At 37.6% G+C, this 17,682-nt stretch overlaps 2 protein-coding genes across 4 annotated transcripts in view; one reads left to right on the top strand and one right to left on the bottom strand.

The window, feature by feature from the left end:
* The window catches only part of LOC136041025 (microtubule-actin cross-linking factor 1-like), a 215,312-nt gene that overhangs the window by 113,391 nt on the left and 84,239 nt on the right, over nucleotides 1-17,682 (bottom strand). The gene's annotated exons all lie outside the window — the stretch shown is intronic.
* LOC136041085 (piggyBac transposable element-derived protein 3-like) lies at nucleotides 7,490-8,380 on the top strand. Its single transcript, XM_065725638.1, has one exon. The coding sequence runs from the start codon at nucleotides 7,490-7,492 to the stop codon at nucleotides 8,378-8,380; it is 891 nt and encodes a 296-aa protein (XP_065581710.1).

Raw genomic sequence — 17,682 nt, forward strand, 5'->3', positions numbered from 1 at the left:
TCATGAAGAATAAGGAAGCTGCTAAGTCTTGTTTAGCCTTGAAGTCTTAATAATAGAATCCTAATTGATCATTTTAAGACTAAAAGGTTCAGGGTATCAGTTATTGTAGTGTATGCCCCTGTTGAACCAACTGACGGAGATACCAGAAACATCAGAATTTTACATTCGGATATTGGAGAAAATAGACAGGGTATCGGGTCGAAATGTGGTGTTTTTTCTTGGAGAATTTAAAGCACATGCTGGTAGAAATACCGATAGATGATATCCAAGCCTAAGTAAATTTGGTTTAGGAGAAGACATTAATGTGTCCAAACTTTTGCAATTTTCTTTGTTTAACAACCTAGCTATAATCGATGCTATGTTTTGTCATAAAATAGCCCATAAGTTGACATGGTGATGGTAAGACAGCAAACCTTATAGAGTATGTTATTGTAAACCAAAGACTAGCAGGATCGTTACAATATACAAGGGTATATAGTAGTGCTGATATTAATGCTAAGAGTAAAGATCTCTATCTATTAGTGTCTAAGACTAATTTAAAGCTGGAATCTTGGAAGTGTAACTACTTCCTGGAAAATATGATTTTGGTAGATTCTAGGATCAAAACCTAACCTAACTTAACCTAACTTAACGTAACCTAACCTAACCTAACCCCCTTGTCAATACCTTGCTATTTACGCTAAAAGTTCAAGTTTTTTTCCATTTTATTAAGAATAACCACTAAATCACAAAAATGTGTGCAAGTGCTGTGCATCCATTTACATACAAATACAGGGCTGTTTGTATGCAAGGGCCTATAGATTTTTTTGGTATTCAATATTAGGCAGGAATATTCGGAGGGGGGGGTATCAAAAATAAAAAAATTGAATTGATAATTTTAATAATCCCTTGTATTGACGAGGGATCAAACTTCCTCACATATGTAATGTAAAGGGGCTCATCCCCTTACCAATTCATTAAAAAATCATGAAGTTTTTTTTACATTTTATTAAGAATAACCACTAAATCACAAAAATGTATGCAAGTGCTTTGCGGCCATTTATATACAAATACGGGTCTGTTTGTATACAAGGGCCTATGTATTTTTTTGGTATCCAATATTAGTCAAGAATATTCGCAGGGAGGGGAGGGGGTCAAAAATTTTAAAAAAGAATTTCAATTGATAATTTTCATAATTCCTTTCATTGATGAGGGAGCGAACTTCCTCATATACGTATATGAAGAAGTTCGCTCCCTCGTCAATAAAAGGGATTATTAATTTTATCAATTGAAATTGTTGTTTTGTAATTTTTGACTCTCCCCCCCCCCCTCCGAAAATTCTTAATTCGAAAATTCTTTGTATGATTTAGTTGTTATTCTTAATATAATGGAACAAAACTTAAACTTTAACGTAAATAGCAAGGTGTTGACAAGGGGGCGATCCCCTTTATATTTTGTATATAAGGAAATTCGCCCCCTCGTCAATACGAGGGACTACAAAAATTATCAATTGAAATCAATTTTATAATTTTACCCCCCCTCCCCCGAGTATTCTTGACTAATATTGGATACCAAAAAAATCTATAGGCCCTTGCATACAAACAGCCTCGTATTTGTATGTAAATAAATGCACAGCACTTGTATACATTTTTGTGATTTAGTGGTTAATCTTAATAAAATTGAACAAAACTTCAGCTTAGGCGTAAATAGCAAGGTATTGTCAAGGGGGTGAGCCCCTTCACAAAAATGTATAAAAGTACAGTGGATCCATTTACATACAAATACGAGGCTCTTTGTATGCAAGGGCCTATGGATTTTTTTGGTATCCAATATTAGGCAAGAATATTTGGAGGGGGGAGGGCAATAATTATAAAAAAAAAACAATGCAATCGATAATTTTAATAATACTTTGTATTGACGAGGCAGCAAACTTCCTCATATATATATATAATATAAAGGGGCTCACCCCATTGTCAATACCATGCTATTTAAGCTAAAGTTTAAGTTTTGTTCCATTTTATTAAGAATAACCACTAAATCACAAAAATGTATGCAAGTGCTGTGCATCCGTTTACATACAAATATAGGGCTGTTTCTTTTCAAGGGCCTATATATTTTTTGGGTATCCAATATTAGTCAAGAATTTTCGGAGGGGGAGGGGGGGGGTCAAAAATTTAAAAAAAAAATTTCAATTGATTATTTTAATAATCCCTTTTATTGACGAGGGAGCGAACTTCCTCATTAGTATAATATGAAGGGGCTCGCCCCCTTGTCAATACCTTGCTCTTTACGCTAAAGTTCAAATTTTGTTCCATTTCTATTAAAAATAACCACTAAATCACAATGACCCTTGAATTAGAATAAATAGTTCTGTTGAGATTACTAAAATCATATAAGCGTTAACAGCGAGGTATTGACAATGGGATGAGCCCCATTATAGACGTAATAATTTCTATTTGTTTTTACCCCCCCCCCCCTCAACAAAAGGAATAATAAAAAAAAGCCTCTAAAAACAATCTTCCCACGTAACCCATTTCTCCCGCCTCCCATCCAAAAACAATTCCTTGAAAAAGTCTATATATGTACCAGTAACAAATACTATATGTGAACAATGCGTAAAGTTAACAACTTGTAGCCCTTCCCAGGGACTATGGGGGCTCAAATAGGTCTCAAAGACATAGTTATTAGATGTGTCGACTATGTTAAACAAAATGGCTATCTCAAAATTTTTATTTGGCGACTTTTGAAAAAATTAGCGTGGAAGGGGGCCTAGTTGCCCTCCAATTTTTTGGTCACTTAAAAATGTTTTTTTTCATTATTTTCTTAAATAATACTAGAAAAACCTGTGTCCCCTTCATTGAAATTCTATTCCCCCCATGACAAATTCCTCCATTTAAAGATCCTTCCATATAGTTCCCCCCTTAACATCCTCCCACCAAAAACTTCGTCTCCCCATTGTGACACTATTTTCTCTTTTTAGATGACCAGAAAGATTAAGAATATTATTTGCCAACAACCATCCGAAACGACCTTGCCTCCCCCTGGACTTCCCCTGCCTGGCTCCGAAATGACTTTGCCTGCACCTGGACTGACCGTGCCTGCACCTGGACTGACCGTGCCTGCACCTGGACTGACCTTGCCTGCCCCTGGACCAATCTTACCTGCCCCTGAAATGACCTTTCCTACCCCTGGACCGACCTTGTCTGCTACCTTGGCTGCCCCCAGATTGATATTGTCTTCACCCAAGCCCCCCAGCCCCTCCTAGTCCATGACCGAATTTTTACAAAAGAATCTTTTTAACAACAAGAAAATTACATTACGAATAAAAAAAACAAGGAATAATCGACCATGACTGAACAACCATCCGAAACGATCTTGCCTGCCCCTGCCTGGCTCCAAAATGACATTGCCTGCACCTGGCCTGACCTTTCCTGCCCATGGACCAATCTTACCTACCCCTGAAATGACCTCGCCCACCCCTGGACCAATCTTACCTGCCCCTGAAATGCCCTTACCTGCCCCTGGACCGACTTTGTCTGCTAACTTGGCTTCCTCTGGATTGATATTGGCTTCAACCAAGCCCCCCTGCCCCCCTTGTCAATAACAGAACCCATGGCCCCCCAGCCGAATCAGCCTACCCCCAGCCATCATTGACCGTAACCGGAAATAAAACCCAGAAATCTGTCATGATCAATCCGACAGCACCACCAGTAAAGGAAAAGAAAAAGCAACGATTTTTTTGGAAGGTGTGTCCAAATTGCCACAGGTCTTTCGAAAACCTTGAAAATATCTTTGGTTAAAAAGAGGAGCCTGTGGTAAAAAACCTAATGGAGACTCGTAGACCAAAGCAGAGGCAAAAGACATTCATGAAAAAAACAAGGATGAGCTTGAAGAGAGGGCGAGAGATAAATCCTACTTCTCAACTTCAGAGCTAAAAGCTGCACTCATAACATCCAAAACACTCCACGCATTCAGCAGAGCCTTGATAGAGATGACCGGCGTGTATTTTGAAACTGAGATGTACGGGACTGTGCAATTCAAATCCATGAAGCCACACCAGCAGCTCCAACTGTCTCCATTAGACAGGAAACTCCTGTTGCTCCACCGTCAGACCCTGAGCCGTCAGCATCGGCGATGCCAGAGAGAGACTTTTTCTCAGGCGAGCCTCTAATGGGGCCTTCTCGACCCCATAAGAAGGTTCGATGGGCAGATATTGAATCGAACCCCGAGGATATCATAGATAGTGACAGGGAGGGTAGTATTTACGATTCATTCAATATGGAAGATTACAAAAAGCTGAAGGATGGCGTCAAAAATTTTATGGTTCCTGTCCTCGGGCGTTTGTCGAGAAATCAATTACTTAACGATGACATACCAAACTTGACGGCCTACCTTTGCTTCCAGGTGTCGTTTATGTTTGGTCATCGGTTTGGCGTTCCGGAAACTATGACTATCGAGGAATTTATGAATCGTCAGTTAGTAGAGGAGGAAGCAATGTACGTCATCCCTGTGGAAAATCACAAAACTGCAAGTTTAAAGTCCGCTGGAATAGCAATTAGCCTTGAAGAAGAGAAGCTTTTTCTGGAGTACCTTAAATTTGCCCGTCCTGCTCTGCTCAAAACCTAGTGAGCCTGTCACAAAAAACTTCTTGCTGTCACAGAAGGGAAGGAAGCTACAGAATGTGTCGAAAATAATGAACAGGTTTCTGGGGAAGATTTTCCCAAACGACATGAGGCGGGGGGTCAGTGTCCCGACCATAACAACTGTCCGCCACCTTATAACAACCATAATTAGAAGAGCGACGAATAAAACTCAGGAAGAGCGCCAAATGATGGATGAATATGTTTGTGACTCAGGTAAGTTTCGCTCATTCTATATAATTTTTATAATTTAAATGTTCTTTCCAGCTGAGTTCACCACTTAACATAGTCAAAAATTGATGGTTAACTTATTGTAAATTTAATTGTGGGAACCAGCCACCATTTTCCTGAGGCCCTTAGCCACTTGTGATTCCTCCGGAACTGAATGAACTTGCAGGGCTGTTTTCGTTAGAATGTTCATCTCTAGTTTGTAAAAAACTGTATAAGTGTCTAGTTCTTCCTGAAGGATTTTCCTAACCATTCTGTCTTTTTCAGAAATAACTTCGAAAAATCATTATGAAGCCTACGATTTCAAGAGGATTACCGCAAGCAGGAATTTACTGCAGAATCGTTGTTCTGCTTCAGAAGCAAATGAAGATTCAGACGAAGAAGAGGAGGAGTCAACGACCAAGAAAATCAAATTCATAGATGAGGCAACGAGGAAAAGGGTGGTCAATGACGTAAGTTTTTTTTTCATTCTGTAATATAGACTTCTTAAACAGTCTTATTTGACCCTTTTCTTAATTACTCCCTGATTTTCATTTGTCCCATAAGACTCCGACTCCCCCGGTCAGCCTCCTTTGCAATCCCAGCGGACTAAAGTCCGCTGGAATAGCAATTAGCCTTGAGGAAGAGAAGCTTTTTCTGGAGTACCTTAAATTTGCCCGTCCTACTCTACTCAAGCCTAGTGAGCCTGAGTGAGCCTGTCACAAAAACAAAAAACTTCTAAATAGCATGCTCCCACTAGTCCATAATAATATAGAAATAGTCGTAGGAGGATTCCTCTTTGACCTGCTTACATATGCTGATAACAGTCATTGTCTTAGTAGAAAAATAGAGGAGTTCCAAGCCAGTGCAAACACTATTGACAACGCGACTAGTTCCTTTGGAATAAAGATAAACGCCAGCAAGCCCAAGGCACTGAAACCAGTCCCCCCTCCCTCACCAAAGTCACAATTCAGGGTACTGAAATCGAGTGAGTCAACCAGTTTGCTTACCTAGGAAGTGTGCTGACATCCACAAATGACTCCTCAAAAAACTTCAATGACGCCTGCCTCTTGCCCCCGCATAATTCAAATCAGTTCGCTCTATTTGGAAAAATAAATCCCCGCTCTTTAAACTTAAGACACGACTTTTGGTGTCTTAGTGGTTCCAGTTGCAAAGTATGGGGCAGAGACATGGACTCTATAAGCCAATCACAAGCACTGACTGGTGGCATTAGAAACGAAATCGCTCCAACAGCTTACTGGCATTACTTACCTTCGGCGTATGCCTGACAGCTTTAAATAGCTTTTGGAGGAAGAATTAATATCTCATCCAAGAGGACGACCTCTCAAGCGCTGGCGGAAAAAATTTCCGACCACCTTATCCTAATACTGCTGAAGACTGCAAAAAACAAGGAAGTATACCAAAAATTCTATTATGATGCCTTTAGAGGAATTGTCCCGAATGGGTCAATCCGGCCAGATAGGAGTTAACCCTATAGAGACAATTGTTGTAGAAAAACAACACTGTACTCTTTGAGCTTAGACTGACATCTTGCCGTAAAAAAATATTGCTTTTAGAATCATCTTTCGATTTTGCTGAAAGATGGCAGTCGATTGATGCCTTCGGGGAGCTGCTGTGTGACGCCTGGCCCAAACAGCTAGTCACTAAACCAAAGGAAAAGAAAAACGAATGAAAAGGTAGGCAATTTCTAAGCCAGAAACTGGAAATAAAATGAAAAGGTGGGAGATTCCTTGTATGTCATATGTGTATAAAATACATACAATTTAGAATTACTGTAGTTGAAATTCACAAAGCGTGCAAGAATTTAGATCAGTAGCAAGATACATTTCTTCATGTTGTAAAAATACAACATCGGACGATCGTAGCTCAAAATTGTGAAACGAATAACGCGTACCAAAAATTCTTACGCGATAATAAACAAAAATATTGTTTGTCTTAGGCTTGTGGTTGTTACTATTATAGACCAGCGTATCCGTAGGAATAATCTATATTATATTTTAGAAGTTAAATATTTTTTTTTCTTTCTAGATGGCGGAATCTTACGACAGACTAAAAAACGAGCTCAAAATCGCCAAATTGATGCAAAAGAGGCCGCCAAGTATATTTTTGACATTCCAGAAGACATGTTGTAGGACTTGTCCGACGATGATGATGACGATGATCCAGGCACCCTGTCTCCAGAAGATCTTACCGATGATCCTGATGAAGACTTGTTGCCTCTACTGGACAATCTCCACTTCTTTTTGGAACAGGATGACCTGGAGGCTAACACTGAGCCCAGCGACAATTACTCAGTGGAAACTCCACCCTCCAGTCAGCAAGAGCAAACTGGAACAGCAAGTACTGGAAAATCAAAGAAGAAATCCAAAGTCCAAGAAAAATTCGGCTGGAGAAAAGTAGAGATAGAAAAAGTTGATCAGTCTTGGAAAGGAGAGCCTCGCACAGTTCCAGGCATCTTGGAGAGTCAACTGAAATACTTCCAAACATTTTTTGACGATGAATTTCTTGAGCTGATAGTTGAACAAAGTAACCTTTTTGCACTTCAAACTGAGGGATGCAACTTCTGCCTCAATGTTGAAGAGCTATAAGTTTTCATGAGCATTATATTATTACTGGGGGTGATAAGAGTTCCCTATTATCGAATGCACTGGGAAGCAGCTACCAGATACCCACAAATTGCTGACAAGATGGGCCGACAAACATTTGATAAAATCAAACGTTTTCTTCACTTCAATGACAACAGTAAAGCTAAGAAACCTGGAGAACGAGGATTTGACAAGCTATACAAGATTCAACCCGTCCTGGGTCATATCCGTTCCAAGTTTCTTGAAGTCAGTCCCGAAGAACACCATTCAATTGACGAGCAAATGATTCCTTTCAAGGGGCGAAGCACCTTGAGACAATATCTGCCGAAAAAGCCAACGAAGTGGAGAGTAAAAGTCTTCACAAGAGCTGGTGTGTCAGGTATTGTACATGATTTTGAAGTTTATCAAGGGAAGGGCACTCTTGTTGAACATGACATAGAGCCGGATCTTGGAGTCAGAGGCAACATAGTTTTACGTCTGATAAGTACCTTGCCAGAGAAAATGAACAACAAGATTTATCTTGACAACTGGTTACCAAGCTTGAAACTAATGAGTTTGCTCAAAATCAAAGGATTCCCTTGTATTGGTACGTTGAACAAAGCACGACTGAAGGGCTGCCCGCTCCTCACAGATGGTAAAATGAAGAAAAGACAGAGAGGAACTTTAGATTACAGGACTGACATTCATTCTGGCTTTATTGTAGTGAAATGGTTAGATAACAACACGGTTTGCTTGGCTTCGACATATGCAAGAATAACACCACAGGATACGTGCAGACGCTGGAACGTCAAGGATGAATCCAGGGTTAAAGTTTCAAGGCCAGCCATTGTTTATGAGTACAACCGTCATATGGGGGTGCGTAGATTTAGCGGACATGCTGGTGGAGATGTGCCGAACTCATCTTCGGACACGAAAATGGTATATGGGAATCTTCTGGTGGCTTATTGACACAGCAGTCTGCAATAGCTGGCTTATTTTCAGGTCAGACGTCAAAGCGCTGACTTTAAGGAGAGACGAACCAATGATCTTGAGAACCTTCAGGTCTGAAGCTGCTGCAAGATTGTATGCCTCGGCGCGTGTGATGCCCCAACTTAAACGTGGTAGACCATCGGCAGATGTCGAAGCAAGTCCCAGCCCCATTCGAAGTCTCAACCAAATCCGACCGGCAATATCTGCTCAAGCCGATAGACGTGATCACTGGCCAAAAAAGACTGACAAGCAGAGCCGCTGCAAAGAGTACAAATCAGGATATACCGCCTTTGAATGCGAAAAATGTGACCTTCCACTGTGCCTTACTGCCAAAAGCAATTGTTTTAAAGCCTTTCACACCAAGTGAAAGTGCCCCTTTTTTATATGCTTGAGAGGCTAATGTTGTATTTTTACAACGTGGTCTAAAATTGACAATTTTGAATAAATCATACAAACAAAAGTTTTTTTGTCAAAAGTCTGACCTAGAGATCACATGGGAAGCGTCGGAGATTTTTCCTGGTATTCGTTCTTATAGTGGCCTGTCAAGGGTTAAGTAAGTAAGTCCAGTGATGTCAGGCTGACCAAATATCTGTTGTTTCATTTAGTAAAGCTGAATTTGGCTATTCAATTTCTTAATATTCAGGTTGATTAATATTCAGTAAATTACTAAAGCTGATGAAAGCAATGCCAAAAACTTGTTTGTGGCTGAAAACTGTGAAAAAGTGATGTGGCTAAGAAGCTCAAATCTTGAGCTTGGTATTGCTCGGCTAATTCTGACTATGATTTAACTGGCCCAAATCTAGTGATTGTTGTTTGCAAATCATTGTTGTTTGGTTTAGTAAATCTAAGCTTAGCCATTTTATGTTTTAACATTGAGATTGATTAATATTAGATAAATCAATTAAGGGAATAAAATCAATGCCAAAAAGAAGACTTAGGGCTGAAAATTCTGAAAGAAATGTGGAACTGTGATGTGGCCAAAAAAGTCAAATCTTGAGCCTGATACTAGTTGCCAAATTTCTGGTTATCGTTTAACTGGCCCAAACTCAGTGATTCTGATCCTGTTATTAATTTAGTAAACCTGAATTTTTCTATTTAAATTATGAATATTGAGCTTGATTAATATTCAGTATATTAATAAAGCTTATAAAAACAATGTCAAAAACTGACTTCCGGCTGAAAATTTTGAAAGAATTGTGAAATTGTGATGTCGCTAAGAAGATGAAGTCTTGAGCTTGATACCACTGGCAATAAAATTTTCAGGTAAGTCAACCTCTCAGGTATATCTCCTAGCTACTAAGGTGTATCCCCCAGGTGTTGGATCGTGAAAATTCTTCAGATATCTGGGAGAACCTCCAATATCAAATAAGAGGACTTGGACCAGAGGGGACCCAGTCTCTAGGGATCGTGAACAGGCGGTGCACCCTTGTCTGAGGTATTAATACAGACAGAAGAAGAGGAGAGCCCTTTTGATAGCGATCTTGCGCCCCCCCCCCCCCAGTAATGGAATAAATTACTTGGTGATGCCAAGACACCAAGCGGGATTATGCTCTCTGCAAGGACAAATGCAACAAGCAAAAGACACAGATTAGGGTTTCAACGATTTTGGCTAGAAGCAGAGAGGATTGATTTGCCATTGCTTTGAAATTCAGCCAAGAAAATGTTACTCTTTATAAATTATGATTTGATAACTAATGAGATCGCGAACAAAGGCTACCGCGTCTGATTATGATCTAATTGGTCAAAATCCAGTGATGCCAGGCTGAGAAAATCTCTGTTGTTCCATTTAGTGAATCTAAATTTTGCTATTTAATTTCCAAATGAACTTGATCAAATGTTGATTCATATCTTTAAAGTTTTTGCAAGGATGATGGTACAAAAGGGTTGAATCCTTAGTATAATCTAAGTACCTTTCATCATAGAGGTTAGGAAAATCATCAGCATCACTCAAATGTGATCTTTGAATCTGTCAACTGGAGATTTAATGAACTCCACAGAATAAATAGAAAATAGAAAACCAAAAGTTTGGAAAATGTCTTTAATGTAGACTTGGGGGAAAAATTGTCTATATTTTTTGCTTTTTTTTGCGCTGGAGTACACAAAATGTTCTTCAGATTATTTTAGATTGGACTTAGTCAAACTGCCTCTAAAAATTCATTTAGTGTTTTGGCAAACAGGTATTTGTCATTTAAAATATTATTTCTTGTGAGCTTAAAAGTTATGGTGAGCAGTTTGATGCTAAAACTTAAATAGTATAAAATATGCACTTTTTCAGCTTTACCTTCGAATCACTTATTTTCTGCTTCTTTTTAGGTTGCTGCTAATAAAATAAAATAAAATATCAAACATCAAAACCTAAAAATCAAATTAAGAAGACCAGATGAACGAAATATTGCTGAGCTTCTCCGTGAGTATATTAGTAGGATACTGTGCGTAAGGTAATTGAGGTAAAGGACCCTCTGGTATCTTTATTTTATTTATGTTCCTTTTTTTTATCAGTCTTGGTGACTCCGTAAAACTCGATTTTATGAATAATGCTGGCTGTTTTATAAACCATTCCTTTTTAAAATGGGCGATCCAGGTTTTACTGAACTAAAAGTATACCACTTATGAGAATGCTTTTTCTACCCTTAAGTTTGGAGAGTTCATATTTTCCTGCGATTACATAAAAAAAAAACAAATTTTTTCGACTGAAATTAAGGAGACTGAAGAACAAGTTACTGTGTACGAGGAAAACGAGGAACAAGCTATCACATCTGGGGCAACCAATATGTTGACAGCTAACAGGGCTATAAATCTTGTTTAGACAACATGTGACCAGTCTGCCTCAATCGGACACTAGACCGGTTTTATGTAAAAGACTTATAACGAAAATCAGAACATTGAACCTTTAGACACTTGCAAAATCAGAAAAGAAAGACATGCTCCATCGCAAAGCAAACAAAAACAAGTGGAATATCACTGGTTATTTGAAGACTCACCCAAAAATAATAGCAAAGATGGAATAATAGGGGATGCAACCCTCCTACTCTGTGGCAGACAAGATAGAATACACAGACAAGGAGTTGGTTTTTTGCCGACGAAAATGCCAAGAAAATATCTTTTTCAGAGGTATGTGTCTCAGAAATATGGATGATGATCTGACGCAAATGTAAGTTCAACTACCTCTTTCTTGTACAGCTTTACGCCATCTTCTGAAATGACAAAAGCGGAAACTAAGATATTCCCATTTGTATTCGTTTTAATTTTTGCTTTGCATTCTGGCAAATTTAGAACCGGGTAGATCAAGAGCAGAGAAGAGCAACTCATTGAATTTTACCGAGACAACGACCTCTTTTTTACAAGCATATTGTCAAGCACCAGCGAAAGAAGGAAGTCACTTGATTATGGCCTGATGCAAGGACAGCCGATATGATAGACTACATACAGGTATCCAGCCGGTGGAAATCTTCGTTCACAGGTGACTATTCGGCGGTACTTCAACTCTAATCACAGTCTACTCATATCATCAATTCGTCTCAGATTAAAGGTCGTTGTTAAATCAAAGCAAAAACTCTTCAGATTCCGCGTGGAAGCCCTGAAAGACCAAAAGACGAAAGAAGAGCATAAAGAGCGGCTAAGCAAACGACTATTGACGATCATGTAAGAAACACCTGACCCATTTAGCCAAACTGAAATTGATCAGCTTGTATTGCAAAGTAGCAGGGCTAAATGGAGGCAGCCCAGCTGGTTCTAGGTTGTATATAAACTAGAGACAAGCCATGGATTACCCAAGAGCTCATTGGCATGAGCAGCGAGAAAAGAACTCGGAGAAAAATCAAGATCCAGAAAGCTAGGATAGATTCAGGCAACTCAAATGCCTCTACTACGCCATACTACGAGTTCTGGTCAACATCTGTCATATTCCCTTTGTACAATTAAGATTCCAAAAGTAATTGTGAGAACTATGGCCCCATACTGCTTACTTGCTAACCAGCTAAAATCCCCGCGAAAATACTCATAGATTGCATAAAAACATGACTAGACATGTTCAACAGATCCACAATATACCAAATATTTATCATCAAACAATTCATGGAGTGACATTTGGAATTTGGTAAATAACTATACTAACTGCTCATTGACTCCAAGCATGCTTTCGACCTGACCTGGTGAATTGGTGTCTGGCACATTCACTACGAATCTCTTTTTGACATTATAAGGAGTATGTGCGAGAAGGCGAGAAGCATGCTGCTGACTAGTGAAGGCCTTGCTGAAGAGTTTTCTACCTCTACAGGTGTTCTCCAAGGATGCATCCTCTCATCTGTTCTTTTTGCCTATTCCTAAATAGCATGCTCCCACTAGTCCATAATAATATAGAAATAGTCGTAGGAGGATTCCTCTTTGACCTGCTTAAATATGCTGACAACAGCCGTTGTCTTAGTGGAAAAATAGAGGAGTTCCAAACCAGTTCAAATACTATTGACGACGCAACTAGTTCCTTTGGAATAAAGATAAACGCAAGCAAGACCAAGGCACTGAGACCAGTCCCCCCTCCCTCACCAAAGTCACTATTCAGGGTAATGAAATCGAGTGAGTCAACCAGTTTGTTTACCTAGGAAGTGTGCTGACATCCACAAATGACTCCTCAAAAAACTTCAATGACGCCTGCCTCTTGTCCCCGCATAATTCAAATCAGTTCGCCCTATTTGGAAAAATAAATCCCCGCTCTTTAAACTTAAGACACGACTTTTGGTGTCTTAGTGGTTCCAGTTGCAAAGTATGGGGCAGAGACATGGACTCTATAAGCCAATCACAAGCACTGAGTGGTGGCATTCGAAACGAAATCGCTCCAACAGCTTACTGGCATTACTTACCTTCGGCGTATGCCTGACAGCTTTAAATAGCTTTTGGAGGAAGAATTAATATCTCATCCAAGAGGACGACCTCTCAAGCGCTGGCGGAAAAAATTTCCGACCACCCATTCCTAATACCGCTGAGGACTCCGACAAACAGGGGAGTATACCGAAAATACTGTTATGATGCCATTAGAGGAATTTTCCCGAATGAGTCAACCCGGCCGGATAGGAGTTAAGTAAGTAAGTAAGTCCAGTGATGTCAGGCTGACCAAATATCTGTTGTTTCATTTAGTAAATCTGAAATCTGAAGTGTTGCTTTGTGTATACCCACTAATGACAGTGAATTGGACGAGTGTGGTACTGGCTCAGAGTCGAACTATTAGCATGAGTCAATACGGATTGTTCTCACCAAATTCATGGTACAATATTGTAATCACTATACTTATGATATTTCTTATTTCACTAACAATAAGAGCAATACTACCACTAAACTATGGAAAACTCTTGAAGCGAAGAAGGACAAAAAATTATATAATTGAGGCACAAAAGATGCATCAATTAAACCCTACTGCTCCTGAAAATATTTAAGCCATTATAACAGGGAGGATATAAGAATACAGGAAAAGAAACTGTAGATACCTGACACCATGACAGCCTACTAACATAGACAATTGTGATTATTCACAAATTATTTTTTGATTTTTAACTGCAGTGTAATTTTATTTCTATTTCTGTTTTTTTATGTTTATACCCCATCCAAAAATAATCAAAATCAATTAATTTTAATGAAACACCAGTAAAGTTTAAAAACTAATAAAAATTACTATATACCTTGTACCCCCAACAATAAAAAAAAGGAACCAAATTAAAATAATAAACATGGCCCAGGAACAAGATGAACTATTAAAGCGCAACAAATTATTGCAACTTCGGTAGAAATTGCAAAATCATTACCAGAATATGAAGGAGATACGGAAGTTGATCAATTTAACATCCATTTAGGACAATTTGTAGAGATCACAAAAACTGACTTAAAAGTATTAAAGAACATTCTACTCTTAATACTAAAAGGACAGGCACTAACGTTTTTAAAACAAATTTAAATCACAATAGGCACAAAAGCCACTTCAACAATTAACTCGATAGAGTTATTGCAACAGGCCTTCCACAAAAGCTTCATTGACACTAGTTCATTGAATAAACTGAAACATGGCCTAGTAACATTTGAACAGACTCTAAACATAAGGGAATATTTGTACAAGATAAGAATCACAAGAGAAGCGCGATATGGTCCAGGTCAAGGGGAATTATGTGAAAAAATAATTCTTAATGCATTTAAACAGGGACTCGACCCAAAACTATATCGTCTATTAATTGCTAAAAATATTGATAGCTTAGAAATATTCATATTATTCATTTCTGTGAGAAATATTGCTGAGCTTCTTTCGCTTAGGTTAACCAAAGTCACATGGGGGATAAAATAAGGATTCGGATCTAGCATGTTAATTGGGTCGGTGGTAGTTATCGATAGCTATATTGTATCAGATACGGTGAAAGCATGTCAACTACCATTTATGTTTAATGTCGTTGGTTCAATTGAAAAGAAATATGCAACTGTTTTCCAATACTGCAAAAATTTTATTTTATGTTAGTGATTTAGCCTCTATACTTTATAGCAATTTCATAAGGTATACTTCAGCATTTAAGCTCGATAGAGGAATAATTTATGTAGTTATATTTGCAACTGTATCTATAGGTTTAAAGAAACTTGAAAATGAGGATGTTAAGGCTTCTACTATTAACAGTGCCATCGCCGATAGAGCAGGATCTCCTATGTCTGCGGTTAATATGGTTGACAATGACGTGATAACTCAGAACCGTGAAATGATGAAATTTATAAATATCATCAAGACACAATCCCAAAACACAAAACACAATCCCAAAACTAATATAAAAGCAATAAAAGTTGATAATACTAAATACAAAATTGATGAAGGATTTTTCTATCCAGTGCGTAAATATGATATGTCAAAATTAAGTTCGCATTTTAAAACGTTAGTCAATGGTGTAGATAAAATGAGACTTGATAAGGCTGATAATAATACCTCTGACACGGAACCTAAGTATTTGAACCATCGAAACAGTAGACGTAAAAAATCTCTTACAATTAACACAGTAATAATGTTGGCAATTGGTTTCGTTTTCTGCGTTAGTGTTGATTGCTTCATTGATATTACTAAAGAGGGTATGCATGAATTTAATACTCCTAGAGTTGCAGTGTTAGAGGAAGGTGAAGTTGTGGTTCCAGTAATAATTGATTTAGTTAGCACCTACAATATATGTGATAAAATGGTTCACAATGTTGACTTAGATAATATGTTTGATTCAGAACCTGTACCAGCTTGGCATTTAAAGGATTTTTTTAAAGAAGTGTTGCTTTGTGTATACCCGCAAATGACAGTTAATTGGACGAGAGTGGTACTGGTTCAGAGTTGGTCTATTAGCATGAGTCAATACGGATTGTTCTCACCAAATTCATAGTACAATATTGTAATCACTACATTTATGGTATTTCTTATTTCACTAACAATAAGAGCGCTACTAACACTAAACTATGGAAAACTCTTGAAGCGAAGAAGGACAAAAATGATATAACTGAGGTAAAAGAGATGCATCAATTAAACCCTACTGCTCCTGATGATATTTAAGCCATTATAACAGGGAGGATATAACAATACAGGGAAAGAAACTGTAGATACCTGACACCATGACAGCCTACTAACATAAACAATTGTAATTATTTACAAATTATTTTTTGATTTTTAAGTGCATTGTAATTTTATTTCTATTTTTGTGTTTTTTTATGTGTATACCCCATCCAAAAACAATCAAAATCTTTATTAATTATAATGAAACACCAGTAAAATTTGAGAACTAATAAAAATTACGATATACCGTATACCCCCAACAATAAAAAAAAAGGAACCAAACTAAAATAATAAATATGGCCCAGGAACAAGATCAACTATTAAAAGTGCAACAAATTATTGCGACATATCTTGTGCTATAAGTACGGTATATAAAAACAGTTTTTTTTTTCAATTAAAAGTAAGGAGCATCATTAAAATTTAAAAATAATAAACCTATGACGTATATGAGGGTGGGTTGCTACCTCCTTCATAATCTGCTCTTTAAGCTAAAGTAAGATTCCTTGTCCCAATTCCGATCGACTTCTAAAGCACAAGAGCGGTTTAGAATCATAAGTTTTTGAAAGTTCTAAAAAACTTTAGAGTAGAGAGCGAGGTATTCTTTAGGGGCTTCCATATACGTAATAATTTCTGTTTGTTTGAGTTTTAATGATGCTTCTTACTTTTAGTTGAAAAATTTGTTTTTGTATTTAATAAACATTAAATACATAATACATACTATAAAAGCTTGTGTTCATTGTTGTATAAAATTTTACTTTTGATCCGACTCACTTTGCTGTGTGTCAATTTGTACTAATACTTATACGTCATAAGTGACAAATTCAAATGTAATTTTAGTTGGACAACGGCTGGGCACAGCTATTTTGTTTTAACAAATTATTGCGACTTCGGTAGAAATTGGAAAATCATTACCAGAATATGAAGGAGATACGGACGTTGATCAATTCAACATCCAGTTAGGACAATTTGTAGAGATCACAAAAACTGACTTAAAAGTATTAAAGAACATGCTACTCTTAAGACTAAAAGGACAGCCGCTAACGTTTTTAAAACAAATTAAAAACACAATAGGCACAGAAGCCACCTCAACAATTAACTCGATAGATTTTTGCAACAGGCCTTCCAGAAAAGATTCATTGACACTAGTTCATTGAAAAACTGAAACATGGCCTAGTAACATTTGAACAGACTCAAAACATAAGGGAATATTAGCACAAGATAAGAATCGCAAGAGAAGCGCGATATGTTCCAGGTCAAGGGGAATTATATGAAAAAATAATACTTAATGCATTACTAAACCAAAAACTATATCGTCTTTTAATTGCCAAAAATATTGATGACCTAGAAATATTCATATTATTCATTTCTGTGAGAAATATTGCTGAGCTTCTTTCGCTTAGGTTAACCAAAGTCACATGGGGGATAAAATAAGGATTCGGATCTAGCGTGTTAATTGGGTCGGTGGTAGTTTTCAATAGCTATATTGTATCAGATGCGGTGAAAGCATGTCAACTACCATTTATTTTTAATGTCGTTGATTCAATTGAAAAGAAATATGCAACTGTTTTCCAATACTTAGATAAGGCAAAAATTTTAATGTATGTTAGTGATTTAGCCTCTAAGCTTTATAGCAATTTCAAAAGGTATACTTCAGCATTTAAGCGCGATAGAGGAATAATTTATGTAGTTATATTTGCAACTTAATCTATAGGTTTAAAGAAACTTGAAAATGAGG

This window comes from Artemia franciscana, chromosome 21, assembly GCF_032884065.1.
Source record: "Artemia franciscana chromosome 21, ASM3288406v1, whole genome shotgun sequence".
Classification (NCBI taxonomy): Eukaryota; Metazoa; Arthropoda; class Branchiopoda; order Anostraca; family Artemiidae; genus Artemia; species Artemia franciscana.

Bases quoted from the DNA above. Each gene is read 5' to 3' on its own strand.
- LOC136041085 (XM_065725638.1), top strand. From the start codon at position 7,490: ATGCACTGGGAAGCAGCTACCAGATACCCACAAATTGCTGACAAGATG.